The sequence below is a fragment of the Oncorhynchus nerka genome, linkage group LG20, assembly GCF_034236695.1.
Source record: "Oncorhynchus nerka isolate Pitt River linkage group LG20, Oner_Uvic_2.0, whole genome shotgun sequence".
NCBI lineage: Eukaryota > Metazoa > Chordata > Actinopteri > Salmoniformes > Salmonidae > Oncorhynchus > Oncorhynchus nerka.
In genome coordinates, this window is record NC_088415.1 from 74,932,763 (window position 1) to 74,960,456 (window position 27,694).

At 42.3% G+C, this 27,694-nt stretch overlaps 1 protein-coding gene across 1 annotated transcript in view; it reads right to left on the minus strand.

Annotated features, from left to right (window-relative positions):
- Positions 1 to 8,113: 8,113 nt before the first annotated feature.
- LOC115103133 (vasoactive intestinal polypeptide receptor 2-like) overlaps positions 8,114 to 27,694 on the minus strand; it is a 42,299-nt gene continuing 22,718 nt past the window's right edge. The window contains exons 4-13 of the mRNA XM_029623812.2: positions 24,904 to 24,995; positions 17,805 to 17,902; positions 17,443 to 17,575; positions 16,932 to 17,082; positions 16,350 to 16,410; positions 16,008 to 16,077; positions 12,845 to 12,936; positions 11,272 to 11,398; positions 11,102 to 11,143; positions 8,114 to 10,682 (exon numbers count right to left, since the gene is read on the minus strand). Of these exons, the coding sequence (XP_029479672.1) occupies positions 10,509 to 10,682; positions 11,102 to 11,143; positions 11,272 to 11,398; positions 12,845 to 12,936; positions 16,008 to 16,077; positions 16,350 to 16,410; positions 16,932 to 17,082; positions 17,443 to 17,575; positions 17,805 to 17,902; positions 24,904 to 24,995 (1,040 nt within the window). The 3' untranslated portion in view covers positions 8,114 to 10,508. The remainder of the gene's footprint in view (positions 10,683 to 11,101; positions 11,144 to 11,271; positions 11,399 to 12,844; positions 12,937 to 16,007; positions 16,078 to 16,349; positions 16,411 to 16,931; positions 17,083 to 17,442; positions 17,576 to 17,804; positions 17,903 to 24,903; positions 24,996 to 27,694) is intronic.

Below are 27,694 nucleotides of genomic sequence, written 5' to 3' on the forward strand. Positions count from 1 at the left end.
TTACATTCATAACCAGTAATATCAATAAGGCACCTCAGGGGTTTTTGATATATGGGCAATATACCACGGCTAAGGGCTGTATCCAGGCACTCCGCTTTGCGTCGTGCTTATAAGAACAGCTCTTAGCCGTGGTATATTGGCCATATAGCCCACCCTCTCTGGCCTTATTGCTTAATTATACTGTAGATGCAGGGATGAAATGTAAAGGTTTTGCTGGATTCCTGGTGTTTTACAGTTATAGGTTTTCAGAGTAATTTTTCCCAAATTCCACCCCTGCATAAGCAAAGTGAGCAGATATACAGACAAAATTAGATTTTTTTTCAGAAAATCACATTTATTTGCAAATTATGGTGGAAAATAAGTACTCAAAAAATAAGTACTCTCAATACTATTTTGGCCCATTCCTCCATGCAGATCTCCTCTAGAGCAGTGATGTTTTGGGGCTGTTGCTGGGCAACACGGACTTTCAACTCCCTCCAAAGATTTTCTATGGGGTTGAGATCTGGAGACTGGCTAGGCCACTCCAGGACCTTGAAATGCTTCTTACGAAGCCACTCCTTCATTGCCCGGGCGGTGTGTTTGGGATCATTGTCATGCTGAAAAACCCAGCCACGTTTCATCTGCAATGCCCTTGCTGATGGAATGAGGTTTTCACTCAAAATCTCACGATACATGGCCCCATTCATTCTTTCCTTTACACGGATCAGTCGTCCTGGTCCCTTTGCAGAAAAACAGCCCCAAAGCATGATATTTCCACCCCCATGCTTCACAGTAGGTATGGTGTTCTTTGGCTGCAACTCAGCATTCTTTGTCCTCCAAACATGACGAGTTGAGTTTTTACCAAAAAGTTATATTTTGGTTTCATCTGACCATATGACATTCCCCCCCAATCTTCTTCTGGATCATCCAAATGCTCTCTAGCAAACTTCAGTCGGGCCTGGACATGTACTGGCTTAAGCAGGGGGACGCGTCTGGCACTGCATGATTTGAGTCCCTGGCGGCGTAGTGTGTTACTGATGGTAGGCTTTGTTACTTTGGTCCCAGCTCTCTTTGTTTGGAGTGTGACTGTTTGAGGTTGTGGACAGGTGTCTTTTATACTGATAACAAGTTCAAACAGGTGCCATTAATACAGGTAACGAGTGGAGGACAGAGGAGCCTCTTAAAACCTCTTAGGGATGTTCAGAATTCAAGCAGATTTTCGCAGCTTTTTGTTAAAAACCGCGCAACATTTCAGCGCCCTGCTATTCATGCCAGGAATATAGTATATGCATATGATTAGTGTGTGTGGATAGAAAACACTCAGACGTTTCCAAAACTGTTTAAATCACGCCTGTGGCATTTACAGAACGTGCGTTTCATCGAATAGTGCATGAAAATCTGTTCACTGAAAATGGAAAAATATATTCTTCCGCGACTACAGGCAATTGTTAAAAGCGAACAGAATTACATAGAGCCGAGTTTTCATTGGCTACAGCTTCCCCAGGTTGTCTAGAGTCACGTCATTTGTTGCGCAATTGATTCTTGGTCTAACCGAAATAAGGGAACTCCTTTCCTACTGTCCCCGCCCAGATTTTGGTTCGACCTTTTCAAGACAGCATTTTCTCCACAGACAAGCTAATCATTCCACATCGCCTCCTGAGGAATTTTATCGCTTATTAACGTGTACTAATACCTAAAGTTGCATTACAAAAGTATTTCGAAGTGTTTTGTGAAAGTTTATCGTCGACTTTTTGAATTTAAAAAAATTACGGTACGTTATGAAATGCTAATTTTTTTTCTTTACTCGCGACGGAGTCGTAGTTCGATATCTAGGCTATATATGGACCGATTTAATCGAAAAAAGACCCTAAATGATGTTTATGGGACATCTAGGAGTGCCAAGAAAGAAGCTCGTCAAAGGTAATGAATGTTTTATATTTTATTTCAGCGTTTTCGTTTGCGACAGCTAACGCAAAATCTGTAGTTTTAGGTGACGGTGCAGTATTTTGAGGGTGCATGGTATCAGATAATAGCTTCTCATGCTTTCCCCGAAAAGCATTTCACAAATCTGACTTGGTCGATAGATTCACAACGAGTGTAGCTTTAATTCAGTATATTGTATGTCAATTTTAATGAAAGTTTGAGGTTTATCAACCTCTATGGTGGCGCTCTTGAGCATTTCTGCTGATTGTGGTCCCCACTTCGGTACCACGTCCTCAACAAGTTAAAGAATAAGTTACAGGTCTGTGAGAGCCAGAAATCTTGCTTGTTTGTAGGTGACCAAATACTTATTTTCCACCATAATTTGCAAATAAATTCATTAAAAATCCTACAATGTGATTTTCTGGATTTTTTTTCGTCATTTTGTCTGTCATAGTTGAAGTGTACCTATGATGAAAATTACAGGCCTCTCTCATCTTTTTAAGTGGGAGAACTTGCACAATTGGTGGCTGACTAAATACTTTTTTGCCCCACTGTATTGTTATGCAATGATATTTCCATAAAGTCTCCTCAGTTGCACAGGGATGCTTATGTTCCTGCTCATTTCTATAGAACGAATGGAGGGAATGGACTGGTATAATGTGTTGAGATCCATTGCATAGGATGCGTCCCAAAATGGCAACCTATTCCCTACGTAGTGCATTACATTTGACCAGAGAGCCCTATCAAATCAAGTCAAATTTGATTTGTTGCATGCGCTGAATACAACAGGTGTAGACCTTACAGTGAAATGCTTACTTACAAGCCCTTAACCAACAATGCAGTTTTAAGAAAATACAACAAAAAAAGTATGAGAAGAATCACAAATGATTAAAGAGCAGCAGTAAATAACAATTGCGGGGCTATATACAGGGGGTACCGGTACAGAGTCAATGTGCGGGGGAGATGGTGTTGAGATAATATGTACATGTAGGTAGTGTTATTAAAGTGAATATACATAGATATAACAGTGAGTAGCAGCAGTGTTCCGGGGGGGCAATGCAAATAGTCTGTACAGCCATTTGATTAGCTGTTCAGGAGCCTCATGGCTTGGGGGAGCCTCTTGGACCTAGATTTGGCGCTCTGGTACTGCTTGCCTTGCGGTAGCAGGGAAAACAGTATATGACTAGGGTGGCTGGAGTCCTTGACCTTTTTTAGGGCCTTCTTCTAACAACGCCTGGTATAGAGGTCCTGGATGGCAGAAAGCTTGGCCCCAGTGATGTACTGGGCCCTACGCACTACCCTCTGTAGTGGCTTGCGGTCGGAGGCCGATCAGTTACCATACCAGGCAACCTGTCAGTTACCATACCAGGCAACCTGTCAGGATGCTCTCTATGGTACAGCTGTAAAACCTTTTGAGGATCTGAGGACCCATGACAAATCTTTTCAGTCTCCTGAGGTGGAATAGGTTTTGTCATGCCCTCTTCACGACTGTCTTGGTGTGCTTGGACTATGTTAGTTTGTTGGTGATGTGGACGTCAAGGAACTTGAAGCTCTCAACCTGCTCCACTGCAGCCCAGTTGATGAGAATGGGGGTGTGCTCAGTCCTCCTTTTCCTGTAGTCGACAATCATCTCCTTTGTCTTGATCACGTTGAAGGAGAGGTTGTTGTCCTGGCACCACACTGTCAGGTCTCTGACCTCCTCCCTATAGGCTGTCTCATCGTTGTTGGTGATCAGGCAAAGTTAATGATGGTGTTGGAGTTGTGCCTGGCTGTGCAGTCATTAGTGAACAGGGAGTACAGGAGGGGACTGAGCACGCACCGCTGAGGGGCCCCCGTGTTGAGGATCAGCATGGCGGATGTGTTGTTACCTACCCTTACCACCTGGGGACGGCCAGTCCAGGATCCAGTTGCAGAGGGAGGTGTTTAGTCCCAGGGTCCTTAGCTTAGTGATGGGGCGGCAGGGTCACCTAGTGGTTAGAGCGTTGGACTAGTAACCGAAATGTTGCAAGATCGAATCCCTGAGCTGACAAGGTAAAAATCTGTAATTCTGCCCCTGAACAAGGCAGTTAACCCAGTGTTCCTTCAATGAAAATAAGAATTTGTTCTTAACTGACTTGCCTGGTTAAATAAAGGTAAAATAAAAAGTGATGAGCTTTGAGGGCACTATGGTGTTGAACGCTGAGCTGTATTCAATGAATAGCATTCTCACATAGGTGTTTCTTTTGTCCAGGTGCGAAAGGGCAGTGTGGTGCAATAGAGATTGCATTATCTGTGGATCTGTTGGTGTGGTATGCAAATTATAGTGGGTCTAGTGTTTCTGGGATAATGGTGTTGATGTGAGCCATGACCAGCCTTTCAAAGTATTTCATGGTTACGGACGTGAGTGCTACAGGTCTGTAGTCATTTAGGCAGGTTGCCTTAGTGTTCTTGGGCACAGGGACTATGGTGGTCTGCTTGAAACATGTTGAAATTACAGACTCAGACAGGGAAATGTCAGTGAAGACACTTGCCAGTTGGTCAGCGTATGCTCGTTGTACACATCCTCGTAATCCATCTGGCCCTGCCGCTTGTGAATTTTGACCTGTTTAAAGGTCTTACTCACATCGGCTGCGGAGAGCGTGATCACACAGTTGTCCGGAACAGCTGATGCGCTCATGCATGCTTCAGTGTTACTTGCCTCGAAGCCAGCATAGAAGTTATTTACCTCATCTGGTAGGCTTGTGTCACTGGGCAGCTCCCGGCTGTGCTTCTCTTTGTAGTCTGTAATAGTTTGCAGGCCCTGCCACATTCGACGAACATGTAGTACGAGTCCCCAGCCACTAGGAGCACCGCCTCTGGATGAGCGTTTTCCTGTTTGCTTATGGCGGTATACAGCTCATTCAGTGTGGATTTAGTGACAACATAGATCTGTGGTGGTATGTAGACAGCTACGACAAATACAGATGAAAACTCTCTAGGTAGATAGTGTTGTCTACAGCTTATCATGAGATAGTCAACCATGCTATTTTCGCCTGAGGTAGAGTAAGAGCCGATAAGACGGCTGCCTTCCGTCGCCAACACATTGTCCCTATGGGACGCACCCGTGGACATCCAACCCTCTGTTGCATTACAGCCATTTGAGAAATGTTGGTTGCCATGATCAAAATATGTTCTAAATGTCAGCAGTGAACTCATTGGCTGGTGTTTTTCAAAGAAATGAACTGACCCCTCAAGCATGTTGGGACTGAGTCAGAGACTACAGCCGGCAAGTTATGGGGAATCAATTATCTAGACAGGTCCAGGTGAATATTACCTAACAAATGGCCTTCTGCAGTGGCATTCATCTGTTCATTTTTGTCATGTTTAAGAATAGTTTTACAACTAATTAAAGTGGGCAATTCCATCATCTGTAATACAGTATTATTTTCCCTTTGGAGTAACCAAAATACACACATTTTTGTCAGTGACCCAAATGCAGGTAATTAAACAACATTCATATACATTTAATGACATATCTTATTTAACATAAAACATCCATATTGGAACTATGAACAGCACAGTACTTTCTAAGTGAAGGGAACTTGTGACTGCAGTTGAGAATCAACTTTCTAAGTGAGTGGAATTTGTCTGTGAATTTGAGTTTGTTTGAAGAGGATGAAATAAAACATCCATATTGGTGGTAATCCCCATAATATTGTTCCTCAAGTGCAGATAAGCTTGAGTGATGGTATTTGCCACCTCCCCCTCTTACAGTTGAAGTAGGAAGTTTACATACACTTAGGTTGGAGTCATTTAAACTCGTTTTTCAACCACTCCATAAATTTCTTGTTAACAAGCTATAGTTTTGGCAAGTCGGTTAGGACATCTACTTTGTGCATGACACAAGTCATTTTTCCAACAATTGTTTACAGACAGATTATTTAACTTTTCATTCACTATATCACAATTCCAGTGGGTCAGAAGTTTACATACACTAAATTGACTGTGCCTTTAAACAACTTGGAAAATTAGGTAAAGCTTTAGAAGCTTCTGATAGGCTAAGTGACATCATTTGAGTCAATTGGAGGTGTACCTGTGGATGTATTTCAAGGCCTACCTTCAAACTCAGTGCCTCTTTGCTTGACATCATGGGAAAATCAAAAGAAATCAGCCAAAACCTCAGAAAAAAATTGTAGACCTCCACAAGTCTGGTTCATCCTTGGGAACAATTTCCAAATGCCTGAAGGTACCACGTTCATCTGTACAAACAATAGTACGCAAGTATAAACACCATAGGACCACGCAGCCGTCATACCGCTCAGGAAGGAGACGCGTTCTGTCTCCTAGAGAATAACGTACTTTGGTGCAAAAAGTGCAGATCAATCCCAGAACAACAGCAAAGGACCTTGTGAAAATGCTGCAGGCAACAGGTACAAAAGTATCTATATTCACAGCAAAACAGGTCCTATGTTGTCATAACCTGAAAGGCCGCTCAGCAAGGAAGAAGCCACTGCTCCAAAACCGCCATAAAAAGCCGGACTACGGTTTGCAACGGCACATGGGGACAAATATCGTACTTTTTGGAGAAATGTCCTCTGGTCTGATGAAACAAAAAAAGAACTGTTTGGCCATAATGACCAGCGTTATGTTTGGAGGAAAAAGGGGGAGGCTTGCAAGCCGGAGAACTCCATCCCAACCATAAAGCAGGGGAGTGGAAGCATCATGTTGTGGGGGTGCTTTGCTGCAGGAGGGACTGGTGCACTTCAAAAATAGATGGCAACGTGAGGGAGGAAAATGATGTGGATATATTGAAACAACATCTCAGGACATCAGTCAGGAAGATAAAGCTTGGTCCCAAATGGGTCTTCCAAATGGACAATGACCATAAGCATACTACCAAAGTTGTGGCAAAATGGCTTGAGGTCAACAAAGTCAAGGTATTGGAGTGGCCATCACAAAGCCCTGACCTTAAACCTATAGAAAATATATGGGCTGAACTGAAAAGTGTGTGCGAGTAAGGAGGCCTACCAACCTGACTCAGTTACATCAGCTCTGTGGGAAGCTTGTGGAAGGCTACCTGAAAAGTTTTACCCAAGTTAAACTATTTAAAGGCAACGCTACCAAATACTAATTGAATGTATGTAAACTTCTGACCCACTGGGAATGTGATGAAAGAAATTAAAGTGGAAATAAATCATTCTCTCTACTATTATTCTGACATTTTACATTCGTAAAATAAAGTGGTGATCCTAACTGACCTAAGACAGGACATTTTTACTAGGATTAAATGTCTGTAATTGTGAAAAATGTCGTTTAAATGTTTTTGGCTAAGGTGTATGTAAACTTCCAAATCCAACTGTACATTACCTGTTTGCAATAATTGCTGAGGAGCCTCTTGTTTTGTCTCTGCTGCTCGACATCCTTGAGTGTAGCCAGTAATGTGGGAGGTTCACTCAAGCTGTAAAGAGGCTTCTCAACAGCTTTGAGGATGAAGTACAACAAGAAGATAACTTTTAGACTGACGGTCACAAAGGAAAAAGAGCAGAAACGTGCTCCGCTCCACCCATTACATTTTTCTATCCAGTTTCTCCAGTACGAGCTCACTGTTATGAGTTTACATTTGACCTTTAAGGTTAGAGGTCTCCATATGTGGCTCAAATGTATGCTAATAATGATATTTGGCCTGAGGCCTCTCAGTCTTCATTAAAGCTTTGACACAGATATTTTGCCAAAATATTGTCCCAGAATGAACCCATTCTCCTTTTGAAGAAGTAATTAAACCCACTCATTCACATATCCCATCCACTCATATCCCAAATGCAAGAATACAATCAGGGTGTGTAGAGAAATAGTGACTCCAGTGTGGATCAGAGGTTGTTTCTTTCTTGGACAGCATCTTCTCTTCCAATTAGTGCTGCTGCCTCCGCCCCGGAGCAGCTCTGTCAGCTCAGATCATCACAGCGCCTCATCTCAGAGTCAGCGACACGTTCAGCTAGCGTCCCCGAATCCTGGCTTGCGTCCCAATTGGCACCCTGTTCCAAAAATAGTGCACTACCTTGACGCACAATAAGGGAAATAGGGTTCTATTTGGAATGCAGTCCTGGAAACTAAAGTAAGCTGGAGCTCTGACAGTACACCATCTATGAACCAGCAAAAGGGCCGAGGTTTAATCAGAGAACATTTATACTGTACAATAATAACATTTATTTAAGAACTAGTCTCATCAATATGTAAGTCATGAAAAGATTAAATATTGAAGGTCAAGTTTATTCATCATGTGCTCATAACATACATACCCAGACATTAAACAAAGCATCATTCGAAAGCATGTTGCTAATATATAAAAGTGTTAGAGCATGTCCACTGTATAGCGGTGAGAAATCAGCTAATGGAAATATCTCTTGACCATGAAGGCAAAAATACATTTTGTTCTCATAAGGACATCAATACATAGCCTGGTTCCAGATCTGTTTATGCTCTTGCCAACTCCATGGCGGTCCATGTAAAGCCAATGACAATGTGCATGACACTTGGCATGAAAACACAAACAGACTGGTGTTCAGGCTCATCAATACAAGGATACATCACTAATGTTCACAAAATGAACACATTAACTGTGGTAGCTATGACATTACTCCACTTCTCCATCTCCTTGGATCTTTAATATACACATAGGATGCACCCTACATGGCACCCTATTCCCTATATTGTCCACTACTTTTGACCAGAGAGGGTCAAAGTAGTGCACCATGTAGGGGATATTGTGCCATTTGGGAAGGAGACAGCAACAGAATGTAGAATAAAATAACTCTAAGATGAAATAGAAAGTATTAGGCACTGTTAACATTTTGATTGACTACATCAATGACAAACATGCAAAAAACACAATCCTGGCAGATTTCTACATGGCAAATACATGAGTTCGCTCAACATTTGAAATGTCTTCGGAGATCAGGGAATAATAGTACATTTGGGCGGATTTTTCTAGGAAACACAAAAGATGACCGTGTTGGAGCTTAGGTCTCCTTCTCATATGACCTCAAGTCTAAACATTGTCACCTTGTCAGTGGAAACACCTTTGTGAGGTAATCAGCAGTCATTTCCTATCTGTCTTCCATATCTACACGAAGCACCTGAAATCCCGGTCTGGTTCAGGGTCAGTTTGTTCAGCCGGATGGATGTGTGTATAGCAGTCCAGACAGGAGCATGGATCTACCACAGAACTCATACCTTGAGTTAAAATTTAAATAGACAGGATAGGTACATACATTTACATTTAAGTCATTTAGCAGACGCTCTTATCCAGAGCGACTTACATAACTTACAACAGAGATGGCTTTGGTTGGTTGTCTTAGTGAGGAATGAACACACACAAAAGCATAACATACTGTAAAAGATAAAGAGGAAAATTACATTCATGATACAATACTAACAAGAGATTGTTCATCAATCATGTTGTGGTATGACATTCATGGTGTCTTTGCAGAAAATAATGCTGAGTAATATCTTAGCAAAAATGACATACCAGTACTTTAGACTTTGCAGTAGGTCAATAGACCCTCTAATATACACAATGGTCCTTTACAATTCATCTCCTCTCCTACCTGCTCATATTGTACTTGTTCTCAACTATCTCATTTAAGTCTCTATATCCATTTTAATCCTCTCGACGGTAATACAAAGCAACATGTCAAATGTACATACTGTATATCTATACATCTTTGCCATGACAATCCTAGTCTCCTTGTAATCATGTTTTACAAAATTAGATCTACTAGAACCCCAGTTCAGTTCGACAACCCATTGCTTAATTGTTTAAACAGCAAATGAACCATGAAGAAAACTAAATCTATGCTACAGTTGTTTTACATTTACGAAAGTAGATACAATGTTTGACGGTCAAGATGAAACCATTGTTAATTTGAATCCATAAATCTCTTACCCTTTAGTTCTTTTCACTCTGAAAGTCATCACAAATGACTCAAACGATAGTGTCAATGTCCCAAATGGCACCCTATTCCCTGTTTAGTGCATTACTTTTGACCAGGGTCCATAGGGCTTTGGTCAAAAGTGGTGCACTATATAGGAAATAGGGTGCCATTTGAGACTCAGATATTAACTTGAAAGACATTGTTCATTTAGACTAGTGTCAGAACACATGGGTGGAGGGCTGCATGAGGTCATTTCATTATGCACAGTGTGAAATCCATTTCACCACAGAGGGAGAGGAAGAGGGAAAGAGAGAGGAAGAGGGAGAGGGAAAGAGAGAGGAAGAGGGAGAAGTATACTAGCCATGCACAGCACTTCACCCTGGCATCGTTTAATGAAAGGTTTATTTAAACTAACCAATGACTTAAAAACATTGGCATTACTGCAGAAAGACCAATTTATTCATATCTGTTAAAAATACCCTGTTATGACATCTGCCATAAGTTGCAGGCACAATAAAGGGTACAGGTTTAATAGACATAGATAGACTCATTAGAAGATCCTAAAGCCATTTCCGTAATTGTTCTGCCAATACTGTGGGCCAACCTAACTTTTTAGTGCCCACAACTGTAGCCTATGCTTGCTGTAGTGTGTATTTAGGCCAATAGCAGAGTTTTATAGCGTTTTAATGGAGACAGATGCCTCTTTACCCGCAGCCCTCACAGTACAGTAGTCTCGGTCTGCAGGAAGGACTGGGCCCGACAGTTACGTTGGAACTGAGCCATGTTCTCTGAGCCGTTTCTGGAGGCTGAGGTGTTGTGCTGGGTGTAGTTTCTGGCCATATGGCAGTTGAGGCATATACTCTGCCATTTTCTCTTCAGTTCCCCTTGAACCTGAAGTAGGAAGATAAATCTCTTAGCACAAAGCGAAAACTAGTCAACATCTGTCAATTCATAGCAATACTATATAATGTTTCAATATAATCCTGTCCTCGTTGATTTACTACAATGAAAATGAAGCAGACAACATTTAAAATGTCAATGTTTATCAACTTCTAATAAAAGACCTCCCTAATTAGACTGTAAAAAAATATCTTAAATCAGTTAAAACCTTGTTTTCCAAAATAGCTTTCATCAAAGCCCCCACTTTTCTTCCCAAATTGACCCAAGGAAGACACTGTCAACACTGATTCACTAATCATTAACACTGCTATTTGTCTTCCTCATTGAGCCATTAGTCCCCAAGGCAACCCTTTAATTCCAGAAAAAAAAGAAACAACAATTAAGTCAAGAGCTTAAAGACAACGGCTTACCTCACTGTTTAAGAAACAGTACAGGATGACAACCACCAGGCCCTGCCAATAGACCATCAACAGAAAATCCCGTAAATGAGAGACAACCTAAAACAAACAATTCCCAACAAAACTGCCAAATATAGCCAGAAGATATTATGATTAAATTATGCAAAAATGATCCGTTTTACCTGAAAGGATCCGATAGCGAGGTCAAAGAAGATTTTGTAATCTACCATGGATTCATTGAGAGACACAAAGACAACATAATGGATGCCAAACAGAGGGATCAACAGGAGAGTGGATTTGGCCAACCTCCTGAAAACACACACAATATTACAGAGATACTGTATGCAGGGGACCTAGAGACTACCTAGAGACTACTTATATTCAATAATATACTGTTTAATATAATAATAATTGCTGGTTATATGTCCACAAAACTTTGGTACCGAAACATTGGTGTTTGCCCATTTAAATGATTGAGAGCATGTAGTGCATGAGACTTCCTTACATTTTTTGTTGAGTTGGCACTTCTCTAACTATTTCTGGTGTGCGTCCTCATACTTTTTTGTACATATACACATCAATGGAATACGTAAGGGATAATCAATAAGGGTCTGTGCCAGTGCACGTCAGGCAGTGGAGGCTGGTGAGAGGAGGACGGCTCATAATGATGGTGTGTAATGGCTGGAATGGAGTGGTATCAAACACGTGTTTGATGCCATTCCATTCCAGCCATTATTATGAGCCGTCCTCCCCTCACCAGCCTCCACTGATGTCAGGTCAACATCACACCCGGCATCATGGTTTATTTCCACATTCCCATGTTGATGATCTCTTTACATAAAGCATGTCTGAGTCTCTCTAGAATCCCATAAATATGCAGCTCAATAACGTGCAATGTGTATAGAGCGGCATAGGGAATATCCTACCAACAAAAGGGCACCCAAAATAAACCGGAGTTTTTATCTAAGTTTTTACCCATCATTCCACAGCCTTTTGCCATAAGAGCAGACATTCAGATTTACATATATTCTTAGGGATATATTTCTCTGAAGAAGCAGCATCTTAGCCTTTCTAAAACCTCAACAGACTGCACAGATTACAGAGTGTATTAGTCCCTTTTGGTGATGCTACCCTTCTGGCTGCTGAGAATTTCCTCAGAAGATTTTCAGGGAAGCAGATAGTCATCAGCAGACTGGTCTGAACTCAGGGATGGCTGGCTTTGTGCTGCAGTGAGAGTAAAGGCTGCATCCCAAATGGCCCCCTTTTCCCTATATAGTGCACATCTTTTTACCAGAGGCCTTTGGACCCTGTAGGGAATAGGGTGCCATTTGAAATGCCTCCTAAATCTGACTGCCAAGTGCCAACCTGTGATTCTTAGCACTAAGGTGGATTATGCTGTAACAATAGACACCAGCTCATCCAGTCTTAGCATCACCACCTGCCTCTTATCCCTAAAATCCCCTCGCTGAACAGATGGTAATATTTCTCCCTGAAGGCAAAGGCGTGCTGTGATGACCACCTCTATAGCTTAGCCTGAATCTTGCGTCACTCAGCAGTCTGCACTATAGAACACCTTCAGGCTGCATGTCTTTGGCCTGAGAAGGCAACTAAAATACCACGTCAGTGGCATGCAATCGTATACTGTGGCATTTAAGTGTGGTGACATAGGAATGTTGACACACTCCATTGTTGAGTACTCATTGTCTTTTGCCTGAGTGAAGTAACACATGCCTACTTGGATACAAGAGCACATACCTGTATTGTGACTGGTCGTTGCCACCCACATCAGGACACCTCAGTTTCTGAACCAGGATTCTTATAATACTGATGAACAGGAGGAAGTTCACCTGAAAAGCCAGTCAACAGACATGATATATAATATCATATAAATATGACACATATTTGTATATTTAGTCAAATTTGTTCACTGCATTGCTTTTGAAGGGCATTTAGGTCATCTATGACCAGTAATGGTATACATTTGAGGGAAATGTGATGCAGATAAGATAAGAGGAAACAGTAGAAGCCGTCACATATAAATCCCTTGCTGTAAAGCCCTCATAAACGTTATCCTAACTATAAAGCCCTCATAGACGTTATCCTGACCAACTGGCCCTCCAAATACACCTCCGCTGTCTTCAACCAGGATCTCAGCGATCACTGCCTCATTGCCTGTATCCGCAGTCAAACAACCACCCCTCATCACTGTCAAACGCTCCCTAAAACAATTCTGCGCGCAGGCCTTTCTAATCGACCTGGCCCGGGTATCCTGGAAGGATATTGACCTCATCCCGTCAGTTGAGGATGCCTGGTCATTCTTTAAAAGTAACTTCCTCACCATCTTAGATAAGCATGCTCCGTTCAAAAAATGCAGAACTAAGAACAGATATAGCCCTTGGTTCACTCCAGACCTGACTGCTCTCGACCAGCACAAAAACATCCTGTGGTGGACTGCAATAGCATCGAATAGTCCCCGCGATATGCAACTGTTCAGGGAAGTCAGGAATCAATACATACAGTCAGTCAGGAAAGCAAAGGCTAGCTTTTTCAAGCAGAAATGTGCATCCTATAGCTCTAACTCCAAAAAGTTCTGGGACACTGTAAAGTCCATGGAGAACAAGAGCACCTCCTCCCAGCTGCCCACTGCACTGAGGCTAGGTAACTCGGTCACCACTGATAAATCCATGATAATCGAAAACTTCAACAAGCATTTCTCAATGGCTGGCCATGCCTTCCTCCTGGCTACTCCAACCTCGGCCAACAGCTCCGCCCCCCAGCTACTCGCCCAAGCCTCCCCAGCTTCTCCTTTACCCAAATCCAGAAGCAGATGTTCTGAAAGAGCTGCAAAACCTGGACCAGTACAAATAAGCTGGGCTTGACAATCTCAACCCTCTATTTCTGAAACTATCTGCCGCCATTGTCGCAACCCCTATTCCCAGCCTGTACAACCTCTTTCATATCGTCTGAGATCCCAAGGATTGGAAAGCTGCCGCAGTCATCCCCCTCTTCAAAGGGGGGAGACACCCTGGACCCAAACTGTTACAGACCTATATCCATCCTGCCCTGCCTATCTAAGGTCTTCGAAAGCCTAGTCAACAAACAGATCACTGACCATCTCGAATCCCACCGTACCTTCTCCGCTGTGCAATCTGGTTTCCGAGCCGGTTACGGGTGCACCTCAGCCACGCTCAAGGTACTAAACGATATCATAACCGCCATCGATAAAAGACAGTACTGTGCAGCAGTCTTCATCGACCTGGCCAAGGCTTTCGACTCTGTCAATCACCATATTCTTATCGGCAGACTCAGTAGCCTCGGTTTTTCTAATGACTGCCTTGCCTGGTTCACCAACTACTTTGCAGACAGAGTTCAGTGTGTCAAATCGGAGGGCATGTTGTCCGGTCCTCTGGCAGTCTCTATGGGGGTGCCACAGGGTTGAATTCTCAGGCCGACTCTTTTCTCTGTATATATCAATGATGTTGCTCTTGCTGCGGGCGATTCCCTGATCCACCTCTATGCAGACGACACCATTCTGTATACTTCTGGCCCTTCCTTGGACACTGTGCTATCTAACCTCCAAACGAGCTTCAATGCCATACAACACTCCTTCCGTGGCCTCCAACTGCTCTTAAACGCTAGTAAAACCAAATGCATGATTTTCAACCGTTCGCTGCCTGCACCCGCATGCCCGACTAGCATCACCACCCTGGATGGTTCCGACCTAGAATATGTGGACATCTATAAGTACCTAGGTGTCTGGCTAGACTGTAAACTCTCCTTCCAGACTCATATCAAACATCTCCAATCTAAAATCAAATCTAGAGTCGGCTTTCTATTCCGCAACAAAGCCTCCTTCACTCACGCCGCCAAACTTACCCTAGTAAAACTGACTATCCTACCGATCCTCGACTTCGGCGATGTAATCTACAAAATAGCTTCCAATACTCTACTCAGCAAACTGGATGCAGTTTATCACAGTGCCATCCGTTTTGTTACTACAGCGCCTTATACCACCCACCACTGCGACCTGTATGCTCTAGTCGGCTGGTCCTCACTACATATTCGTCGCCAGACCCTCTGGCTCCAGGTCATCTACAAGTCCATGCTAGGTAAAGCTCCGCCTTATCTCAGTTCACTGGCCACGATGGCAACACACACCCGTAGCACGCGCTCCAGGAGGTGTATCTCACTGATCATCCCTAAAGCCAACACCTCATTTGGCCGCCTTTCCTTCCAGTTCTCTGCTGCCTGTGACTGGAACGAATTGCAAAAATCGCTGAAGTTGGCCTACCTCCTCATGCCTTTTGCACACAATGTATATAGACTCTTTTTTTCCTCTTTTTTTCTACTGTGTTATTGACTTGTTTATTGTTTACTCCAATGTGTAACTCTGTGTTGTTGTCTGTTCACACTGCTATGCTTTATCTTGGCCAGGTCGCAGTTGTAAATGAGAACTTGTTCTCAACTAGCCTACCTGGTTAAATAAAAATAATAAGAACTATGTTTGGACAGGAGAAATGTCAATAAAGCCAGGATCAACCTTGAATTATATCCAGGAACTGCATTAATTCACATGCATGCAGAGTAACTACATAAATGTAGCATGCTCTTGCTATTACAGTCCTATCAGCTCCCAGTATGCGCTAGATTGACAGATCTGAATATTCTCTGTCTGCATCCCAAATGGAAACCTATTCCCTTTTCAGAGCACTACCTTTGAGCAGGGCCCATTAGGCTCTGGTCAATAGTAGTGCACTATATAGGGAATGAGTGCCATTTGAGACGCATCCTCTGTATGACATTTACTTATCTGGACACCTGTTTAGTTAATGCCTGGATATAGCAGTAGTTGGATCCTGCATGTGGTAAAGGGAATTACAGCAGCAGCAATGGGTCAGGATAGATTTTGGATACCCACCATGATGGAGATTCCTATGGGCACATTGATCACCCACATTGGGATTGGGTTATCATTCTGTTCCCAGCAGCTGAAGAAATAGGTAAAACCTATATGAGAATGTTAGTAAACACGTTCCATGCATCCCTGCCCATACTAATCTAAGCACAGCACCTTGTGCTGGTCAAAATTATTTGAGCATTAAATCAAAATGATAAAGGTTGCCAAATGCTTGATTAATTTTATAATCCCATGAATCTGAAGTCACAGATTATAACATGCAAACCAAGACAAACATTGGTCTGGCAATCACATAATCCAACACATCAATCATGTACATTTATGATTTCCAAGGTAACTCACCCAGTATCCTCATAATAAACCCTTGCAATAGCCCATGCAGAAACAAACACTGTTGGGATTCCTGAAACAGAGAGGAGAATACATCTGAAAGTATAAATGGATTGAATGTACTGTATGTTCCTCACTGTTGTTGATACATTGCACACAGTATATATTAATGATTATAAACTGGGTGGTTCGAGCCCTGAATGCTGATTGGCTGAAAGCTGTTGTATATTAAACCGTGTACCACATTGCGTTGTGCATAAGAACAGCCCTTAGCCGTGGTATATTGGCCATACAACACAACCCCTCATGCCTTATTGCTTAATTATAAACTGGGTGGTTCGAGCCCTGAATTCTGATTGGCTGACAGCCGTTGTATATCAGACCGTATACCAAGGGTATGACAAAACATTTATTTTTACTGCTCTAATTACGTTGATAACCAATAAGGTACCTCGGGGGTTTGTGATATATGGCCAATATACCATGGCTAAGGGCTGTGTCCAGGCACTAGCGTTGCGCATAAGAACAGTTCTTAGCGATGTTATTTTGGCCATATACCACACCCCCTCAGGACTTTTTGCTTAAGTAGCTTACCCCAGCCAATGAGAAGATAAACGATGAAGTGCCTATTTTCAGAGAAGATGACAATCAGCAGCATATGGAGGTAGAGGCCCTCAACCAGCAACCAGAAGAAGTTGGCCATGATAAAGTAGTGAAAAATCACCAGGCTCGCCTTGCATCCAATCTGGAACAACATTGTAGTACATCACTTGTGTTGCTATACAAAGAGAAAATACCAGACACTCAACACAAAGAACAAACGTGTGTGTCTATATGGAAACTGAATTCCATGTCCTTATTCTGATACACGAAGAAGTGGAAAACACACATTTTTAAAGTATACCCACACAAACATAATCAGAGTGAACTGAAGGTACAATAACCAAAATGTGTCCAATGGAAACTGAATTCTGTACCTCAATCTCAAAGAATAAGTGAAAGAAACATGTTTCCAACAAATCTGTACAAATACTTATCAGTCTGAATTGTGAATGAACTATAAGAACCAGAGATGATATGCAGGCTGATAAACCTCCTGGCTCACCAGTGAAGGCAGCTCAGAACACTGATTGCTGCGAGAGAAGAGGATGTCGTCCTTCACAAGGACCGCCACCGCCCTCAGGATGAAGGAAAAGAACAGGTTGAGGTGAATGTAGTTCCTCGTGCAGTGGAGTTTTCTATAGAGGGGGTGGCAGAGGTAATTATTAAGCAGAGGATCTCTGGTGTGTTGATCCAATACTCCTGCTGCTCTGAACAGAGGGTGTTCTCTACTGTACATAACTAAGGCTGTGTCCCAAGCGCCACCCTATTTCGTATATTAAGAACTAATTATGACCACGGCCCTTGGCAAACATAGTGCGCTATATAGGGAATAGGGTGCCATTTGGGATGCATCCTAACTCTCACCTGAATACACAGAGGATGGCGCTCCCGGTTGTGAGGGCGATCAAAGACAAACTGTGGCCCAGGGTGTACAGAGTCTTCACCACCATAAAGAAGACCAGCTATAGGAGAGAGAACAAACAGTACAGTTATTGGCAGTATCAAAGCTGTATATATTCAATTCAATTAAATGTAAAAAAAAAACTATGGGCAATTACTTCAACATATATAGAAGCTAAGTTAGAATAAAGAACATGTGCAAGTCATGTGCAACATCAACAGTGTGTATACTTTCAGAATGTACTTGATTCTAACATCAAATGAATAACAAGGAAGGACAGATTATAGGTTGTAATAGTTTTTAAACATCCTCAGCAGGTAAACATATCATTACAAATACTAAACCATTCTTCCGTGAAACTGGCATGCGTCAGCAAATCCAACTCCTTCAATTCTATCAATCAATCAAATGTATTTAATAAAGCACATCAGCAGTTGTCACAAAGTGCTTTACAGATACCCAGGCTAAAATCCCAAAGAGCAAGCAAGCAATGCAGAGGCAGTAGCACAGTGGCTAGGAAAAAACCTAGAGTGGAACCAGGCTCCGAGGGGGTTGCCAGTCCTGTTCTGTCACGCCCTGATCTCTCCAGGTGTCGCTTATTTCCCCCGGTGTATTTATCCCTGTGTTTCCTGTCTCTCTGTTGCCAGTCCTGTTCTGTCACGCCCTGATCTCTCCAGGTGTGGCTTATTTCCCCCGGTGTATTTATCCCTGTGTTTCCTGTCTCTCTGTTGCCAGTCCTGTTCTGTCACGCCCTGATCTCTCCAGGTGTCGCTTATTTCCCCCGGTGTATTTATCCCTGTGTTTCCTGTCTCTCTGTTGCCAGTCCTGTTCTGTCACGCCCTGATCTCTCCAGGTGTGGCTTATTTCCCCCGGTGTATTTATCCCTGTGTTTCCTGTCTCTCTGTTGCCAGTCCTGTTCTGTCACGCCCTGATTTCTCCAGGTGTCGCTTATTTCCCCCGGTGTATTTATCCCTGTGTTTCCTGTCTCTCTGTTGCCAGTCCTGTTCTGTCACGCCCTGATCTCTCCAGGTGTGGCTTATTTCCCCCGGTGTATTTATCCCTGTGTTTCCTGTCTCTCTGTTGCCAGTCCTGTTCTGTCACGCCCTGATCTCTCCAGGTGTGGCTTATTTCCCCCGGTGTATTTATCCCTGTGTTTCCTGTCTCTCTGTTGCCAGTCCTGTTCTGTCACGCCCTGATCTCTCCAGGTGTGGCTTATTTCCCCCGGTGTATTTATCCCTGTGTTTCCGGTCTCTCTGTTGCCAGTCCTGTTCTGTCACGCCCTGATCTCTCCAGGTGTGGCTTATTTCCCCCGGTGTATTTATCCCTGTGTTTCCTGTCTCTCTGTTGCCAGTTCTTCTTGTCAAGTCAACCAGCATGAGTTTTCCCGTGCTCCTGCTTTTTCTTATCTCTTCTCTCTCTTTTGCTAGTCCTACACATTGATTCAAAGGGATTTACTATGTCATTAAAAGGATCTGCGTGAGCAGAGGTAGGAAAAGCAGAGGTACAGAATCATTGAGACATTTTGAGAGACATTTAGAGACTCCTAAACTCACAAAAGTGTACTGTAGAGATGGGCGAAAAAAAGTGCTTCTACTGCTAAATCATTTCAACCTGCTCAAAGGGTGATTCACAGGTTGATTCAAAGAGATTGAAATCTTAAAAGGACCTGTGTGAATCTGCTCTCTAATATTGTTTCCCCAGGAAATGTGTCAAATGTTTGATTTCCACCTTTTTACCACTGTCTAGTGAAAAACAGTGACTTTCTTGAAAACGTCAGACAAGGACCCTAACAACGCACCAACACTCCCAGTTTGAGGTAGGGCCAAATATACATTATCTTACGAAAACAATCATTCTCTCTAAAAGCATGAAGAGAGCTCCTGTTCTGCAGCGACCTCTTCTACGCCTGCACTTCACACTATCCATTGCTCATTGTTCTTCAAAATGTGCATGCGCGCACAAGACATTTGATATGACATCAGTCCTTGTTTTAGTTATTCTAAAATATACAGCACATTTTAACATCAGATCCTAAGTGCCCTTCAAATATAACTATAAGAAAAAGTTATCCAGCCAAAGTTGAGGTTACAAGGCCTGGTCCCAGATCTGTTTGTGCTCCTGCCAACTCCACTGCTGCCATTTTGTATTTGTATTTATTATGGATCCCCATTAACTGCTGCCAAGGCAATAGCTACTCTTTGTGGGGTCCAGCAAAATTAAGGCTGTTACAATAAATATACAGTGCATTAGGAAAGTATTCAGACCCATTCCCTTTTTCCACATTTTGTTACATTACATCCTTATTCTAAAATGTATTAAATAAACACATTTTCCTCATCACTCTACACACAGTACCCCATAATTTAGGTGAGAACTGTTCATTTCATTTTTACAAATGCATTAAAAATAAAGAACAGAAATACCTTATTTATATAAGTATTCAGACCCTTTGCTATGAGACTCGAAATTGAACACAGGTGCATCATGTTTCCATTGATCATCCGTGAGATGTTTCTACAACTTGATTGAAGTCCACCTGTGGTAAATTCAATTGATTGAACATGATTTTGAAAGGCACACACCTGTCTATATAAGGTCCCACAGTTGCATGTCAGAGCAAAAACCAAGCCATGAGGTTGAAGGAATTGTCCGTAGAGCTCTGAGACAGAATTGTGTCGAGGCACAGATCTGGGGAAGGGTACAAAAACATTTCTGCAGCATTGAAGGTCCTCAAGAACACAGTGGCCTCCATTATTCTTAAATGGAAGACGTTTGGAACCACCAAGACTCTTCCTAGAGCTGGCTACCCGGCCAAACTGAGCAATCGGGGAGAGAAGGGCCGCTCTGACAGAGCTCCAGAGTTCCACTTTGGAGATTGAAGAACATTCCAAAAGGACAACCATCTCTGAAGAACTCCACCAATCAAGCCTTTATGGTAGAGTAGCCAGACGGAAGCCACTCCTCAGTAAAAGGCACATGACAGCCCACGTGGAGTTTGCCAAAAGGCACCTAAAGGACTCTCAGACCATGAGAAACAATATTCTTTGGTCTAATGAAACCAAGATTGAACTCTTTGGCCTGAATGCCAAACGGAAGGAAAGCATCATGCTGTGGGGATCTTTTTCAGCAGCAGGGACTGGGAGACTAGTCAGGCTTGAGGGAAAGATTAACGGAGCTAAGCATAGAGACATCCTTGATGAAAACTTGCTAAAGAGCGCTCAGGACCTCAGACTGGGGCGAAGGTTCACCTTCCAACAGGACAATGACCCTAAGCACACAGCCAAGACAACGCAGGTGTAGCTTCAGGACAAGTCTCTGAATGTCCTTGAGTGGCCCAGCCAAAACCCGAGCAAACATCTCTAGAGAGACCTGAAAATAGCTGTGCAGCAACACTCCCCATCCAACCTGACTGAGCTTAGGAGGATCTGTCAAGAAGAATGGGAGAAACTCCAAAAACAGGTGTTCCAAGCTTGTAGCGTCATACCCAAGAAGACTCAAGGCTGTAATCGCTGCCAAAGGTGCTTCAACAAAGTGCTGAGTAAAGGGTCTGAATACTTATGTAAATGTGATGTTTGTCATTATGGGGTATTGTGTGTAGATTGATGAGGAAAAAAACAAATATATCAATTTTAGAACAAGCATGCACAGTATATACAATAACATTTCACAACACATTAAGTGTGTGCCCTCAGGCCACTACTCTACTACCAAACATCTACAGTACAACACAATCTCCATGTGGGCGTGTGTGTATAGTGCATATGTTATCATGTGTGCGTGTCTGTGTCTCTTCACGTATCTACGCCCTTCCTGAAACGAGAGATTTCAACCTCTGAAGACCAGTGAACCTCGTAAAATTGCATGTTTTCTGTTTCATCTGTTCAAAAACCGAGTCCTCCTACTTTGATGAAGTCTAGTTCAACAGCAATGCCTGTCTTTTTTATCCTGACCATTTCATGATATCATTACATTTTACGTAGTATTTATAAAACCTGCTTGTTTTTCGTTTAACTTTATGACAACCTAACTTATTAGAATATTTCACCTTCCTGGTTTTATGGTGACAACGTCCGCGGCGCGCATGCAATGCTACTTCTGGAGATGTGTGAATGCGATCTGATCTGTAAAATGGTTGTGATTATGTTCATTAAAACAGGCCTTTTTGGGAGCAGTATAACGGTGAGTGGACATTCCCCCTATCTATATATTTTTATTGGATCTTTGTCCAGCAACTGTGAAAAGTTTGGAGGTGCATAAAACCCTCCATAATCTGCATTGTTTTAATATTATATGCCCAGAGGGAGAGATGATGGTTCCCTTAAGTGTGATATACTATATAGCCTATTTAAAACTAGTTGTTATTTTGTTTAGAATTTGATTATAATTATTTGTTCTCTTTTTAGGCCTCATCAATCATTCATTTAATGTTGCTTATTGCCAATGTTTTTCATGTCCATGCTCAGCCATAATGAAATGTACAGTAGGCTTAGCCCCTACATCAGTGTAAGCCATGTAATTACTTAGAACAGTGTGGACTGCAAATGGATTCAAGTTCATGTATTTAGCAAAAATAGGTCTACCTTTTGTTTTTTGTTTCTGTAAACCATTTAACAAACTAACGGACTAACATTGGAATTGGAGTTGATTCCAAGGCAATACATAAGACTGTAAAAGACATAAAATACATAAAACTTGAAGCAACCATACATTTTGCCATGGAGCACTTAAAATATAGCCCTTTATCTTTTTTATGTTTGTTTCATAGTACAGTTTCTCCTTTTTGTTCAGTTTAGTAACATGATTTCTCAGTTTACAGTACATTTACCAATTGGTTGTGCATTTTCTTATTAATGGGTGCATGCTTATTAGTAACTGGAATAAGAGATTTCATAAACATGTCACGTGCAGTGTCTGGTTGCTCCTCATTACACACCAGAGACCAGCAAATATGCTTTACATCTTCAACATAGGAATCACTACAAAACGCATTGTATGACCTCTTATACATTATATTAAGCCCAGCCTTTGGAACTGAGTTTTTTATAGATATGACTACAGTATTATCACTACTGTACATCCAGTGGATTTGGATACTGCTTTGGAGCAGATTTCTGCTGCGTTGGTAATGATGTGATCCATTTCATTCCTGTGCTGTTTAAAAAATACCCTGGTAGGTTGACTGATAACCTGAACCACGTTACAGCTTTTTCTTGAGTGGACGGCTTGATGAAAGCCAATTCATATTTAGGTGATCTCTCTCATTGTCAAGCCAAACACAAGGAGTGACAAGGAGTTGGCATTATAGCATAAACAGACTGGCACTCGGACTAGAGGTTACATCCTAGAAAGGGGTTCCCGAAGAGCTTGCACTGTATTGGTAATGGCAGGGGCATCGTTTGGTACTTCTTGCCCCTCCACCAATTTCAAGAATTCCTGGCTTCACCACAGTATTGCAGGCATTGCAAAAGTTCTGAACTCTGTGTGAAACAAGCCATACAGGAAACATGTGTTCCTATCTATTTTTCATAGTGAGAGAAGATGAATTTTCCATTCCGAAAGATTGGACTTCGCCTTAACATGGGCAAACAGGGGGAAAGGCTTGGGTGAGAGTACAGTTGGTGAGTTTCACAGATTAATGGCCACTCAGTTAGAGGAAAACATTTTAGTGCATTACATATTTAAGAAAGTAGGAGTTTTATTTTCATATGGAGATCAGTAGAGTGCCACCGGTGGCTCTGTGATCCAGACCAGTGGGGCCTCTTAGATAACCTCCAAGAGAATAGAGCGCAGAGAGCACAATAGGCTGTTCGAGGTCATTCCTCAATCTGAATGAAGCAAGTGAATCGTAGGGAATTGTGGCCAGCAATTTAACTACAGTCAGTTTGCCAGACAATAATTACTGTTGGGAGTATTATTTAAATGACCCTTAAATGAATGGGTCATTTGAGTTTCATTGCTCTTTTTTGTGGGGCTTATCTCTGGTTCAGCTTTCTTCAAAAAAGATTGCTCTGATCAAATGCTGGGCAGTGGAATAGCCGTATGAACCATCAGTCTTCTTCATTTTTCCTCCTGGAACATTGCTGCTACTTGGCCTCTTATTAACATCTGCTGTACTGGGCCAACCAGGACAGTAATTTGGAGTCGGTGTCCCAGATGGCATTTTATTCCCCACAGGGCCCTTGTCAAAAGCAATGCACTATATAGGAAATATCAGGGTGCCATTTGGGACACACATGGTGCAATGTTTAGATTGAGGAGACAGCTGGGTGCCACGGTGAACAGGATTTTTTATTTAGCTTTTAAGGCACCTGTGTTTCATCTGTATTTCAAGGCATCAGGTGGAATTGAGCACACACATGCACACCCACCACACACACAAAAACATACACATACAAAAACACACTACACCAAACCGAGGACAGAATTCCCATGCATTTAGCAAAGGGTTATACGGCTAGTTTTCATTATCAGCATGAGGTCCTTCACACCCAGAAATCAGACCAAACTAAATCAAATGTTATATTATATAAAAACAATCATAAATCACTCACAATAACATTGTCATGTTCCTCTCTATAATGTCCATTGTATCAATACCCAATACCTACAGTATTGTATTTCCAAACACAGCTACTTGCATGCCATCATGTATTGTTTCTTGCTCAAACTTTGAACAATGATACAACACCAGAGAGACCAGAGACCTAGAGATCTAGAACACCAGAGAGACCAGAGACCTAGAGATCTAGAACACCAGAGAGACCAAAGACCTAGAACACCAGAGAGACCAGAGACCTAGAACACCAGAGAGACCAGATGCCTAGAGATCTAGAACACCAGAGAGACCAGAGACCTAGAACACCAGAGAGACCAGATGCCTAGAGATCTAGAACACCAGAGAGACCAGATGCCTAGAGATCTAGAACACCAGAGAGACCAGATGCCTAGAGATCTAGAACACCAGAGACCAGATGCCTAGAGATCTAGAACACCAGAGAGACCAAAGACCTAGAGATCTAAAACACCAGAGAGACCAGAGACCTAGAACATCACCCTGGTTACCTTATCATGCTTTTCCTCTGCCCCACACACACGGGTTATTTGGGGAAAAACTTCAGACCATCCGTCCTCTGTACAGTTCTTACTTATGTTTCCTGTGGGTAGGAGAAAAACATTGCTTTTGTCAGTTAAATGTTTGTATTGCCCCATCTCTAAAAGACTTGGTTATTCCTTTCATAAATCATAGTCAAAGAAAATTGCAGCATGTTTTTTGTAGACACAATTATTTGATTTCTCTGGTAAGTGAGTCTGATGAATGATATTTATTCTGCTAAGATCATCCTCCTTTGTATGCCCACTCAAGTCAACCAAAAAAGTTTGTGTGATTTGCTACACATGGCTTCACACACAACCCTAAGTGATTGCTCAGTGGCTGTGATTCCATTTTGAGCATGACGCATGATGGCTTCCATTAAAGTTTCAACTGGTTCTTGTTTACAGTGTTGTCAAATTATTCTAAAAAACATTCAGACAGTCTTCTAAGGAGCAAATAGATGTCATTTTCAGCGTTTTTTCACAAAAACTTCTCTCTCTGGGAAGCGAAAGGGTTCCATGTTTATTCAAAGAAGCCTTCGACTTAGTTGAGTACTGAATGAACCCTGTGTGTAATGTACTTTACTACACACGATTTAGGACTACAACCACAGGCCTCTTTCTTTCTCCGCTCCTTTGAGTGTCACACTCCATCAGTCTACTCTACACAGACCCTGCCACAGCAGCCTACCTACTTGTAGACTTGCCGGGTGCTATAGGGATCCCAGAGGTTTCTGTTACAAATACATCTTCCAATTGACATGCCCAACTCATCCTCTCCAATTCAATTTCCCACAGCTACATTTAGTCGGAGGTATCTTGAATGTGGGACGTTCATCATAAGACTGGAACCTGTCTTAATGTAAATACAATGATCTTACAGTAATCTATCATACTCTTTGTCTGGGTAATTAGTTTATAATGAATGAAGTGTCAGTACAGATTCGTCTAGACTGCCACCAGTAGTGATGGGTAGGAAGAGAGCTCCACAGAATCCTAGTCTGCCACATGGGCCATTGGAGATTGTGGAGTGAGCAGACATGATTAATTTGGCCTCTAGTCCATGCAGTGCAGAACATATTGTATCATTCTTGGCTTGGTGCAATTTGGCTTGGTGCAATTCACCATGATTCAATGGAGAATTTTGCCATAGTATATAGGCTACAAAAGAACGATAGACAGTGCATTTGGAAAGTATTCATACCCTTTGACTTTTTTACAGCCTTATTCTAAAATTGATTACATCATTTTTTCCCCTCATCAATCGACACACTCTACACACAGCGGCAGGTAGCCTAGTGGTTAGAGCATTGGTCCAGTAACCGAAAGGTCGCTAGATCAAATCCCCGAGCTGACAAGGTAAAGATCTGTTGTCCTGCCCCTGAACAAGGCAGTTAGGCCGTCATTGTGAATAAGAATTTGATCTTAACTGACTTGCCTAGTTAAATTGAATTTAAAAAAATTTAAACACACAATACCCCATAACGACAAAGCAACATTTTTAGAAATGCAGGTTTTTAGAAATGTTTGCTAAAAGACTCAAATATCACATTTACTTAAGTCTTCAGACCCTTTACTCAGTACTTGGTTGAAGCACCTTTGGCAGCGATTACAGCCTTGAGTTTTCTTGGGAATGACGCTATAAGCTTGGCACACCAGTATTTGGGGAGTTTCTCCCATTCTTCTCTGCAGATCTTCTCAAACTCTGTCAGGTTGGACGCACAGCTATTTTCAGGTCTCTCCAGAGCTGTTAGATCAGATTCAAATCCGGGCTTTGGCTGGGCCACTCAAGGACATTCAGAGACTTGTCCCGAAACCACTCCTGCATTGTCTTGGCTGTGTGCTTAGGGTCGTTATTGGAAGGTGAACCTTCGCCCCAGTCTAAGGTCCTGAGCTCTCTGGAGCAGGTTTTCATGAAGGATCTCTCTGTACTTTGCTCCGTTCATCTTTCCCCCATAGGGATAGTGCCAGGTTTCCTCTATATGTGAAGCTTGGCATTCAGGCCAATGAGTTCAATCTTGGTTTCATCAGACCAAAGAATATTGTTTCTCATGGTCTGGGAGTCCTTTAGGTGCCTTTTGGCAAACTCCAAGTAGGCTGTCATGTACCTTTAACTGAGGAGTGGCTTTCTTCTGGCCACTCTACAGTAAAGCCTAATTGGTGGAGTGCTGCAGAGATGGTTGTCCTTCTGGAAGGTTCTCCCATCTCCACAGAGGAACTCTATAGCTCTGTCAAAGTGACCATTGGTGACCACCTCCCTGACCAAGGCCCTTCTCCCCGATTGCTCAGGTTGGCCATGTGGCCAGGTCTAGAAAGAGTCTTGGTGATTCCAAACTTCTTCCATTTAAGAATGATGGAGGTCACTGGGTTCTTGGGAACCTTCAATGCTACAGACATGTTTTTGTACCCTTCCCCAGATCTGTGCCTCGACACAATCCTGTCTCGTAGCTCTACGGACAATTCCTTCAACCTCATGGCTTGGTTTTTGCTCTGACATGCACTGTCATCTGTGGGACCTTATATAGACAGGTGTGTGCCTTTCAAAATCATGTCGAATCAATTGAATTTACCACAGGTGGACTTCAATCAAGTTGTAGAAACATCTCAAGGATGATCAATGGAAACAGGATGCTGAATACAGGGTCTGAATACTTGTGCAAACAAGGTATGTGTTTTTTATTTGGAATCTTTTCAAAACCTTTTTTCACTTTGTCATTATGGGGTATTGTGTGTAGATTGCTGAGGATTTTTTTATTTATTT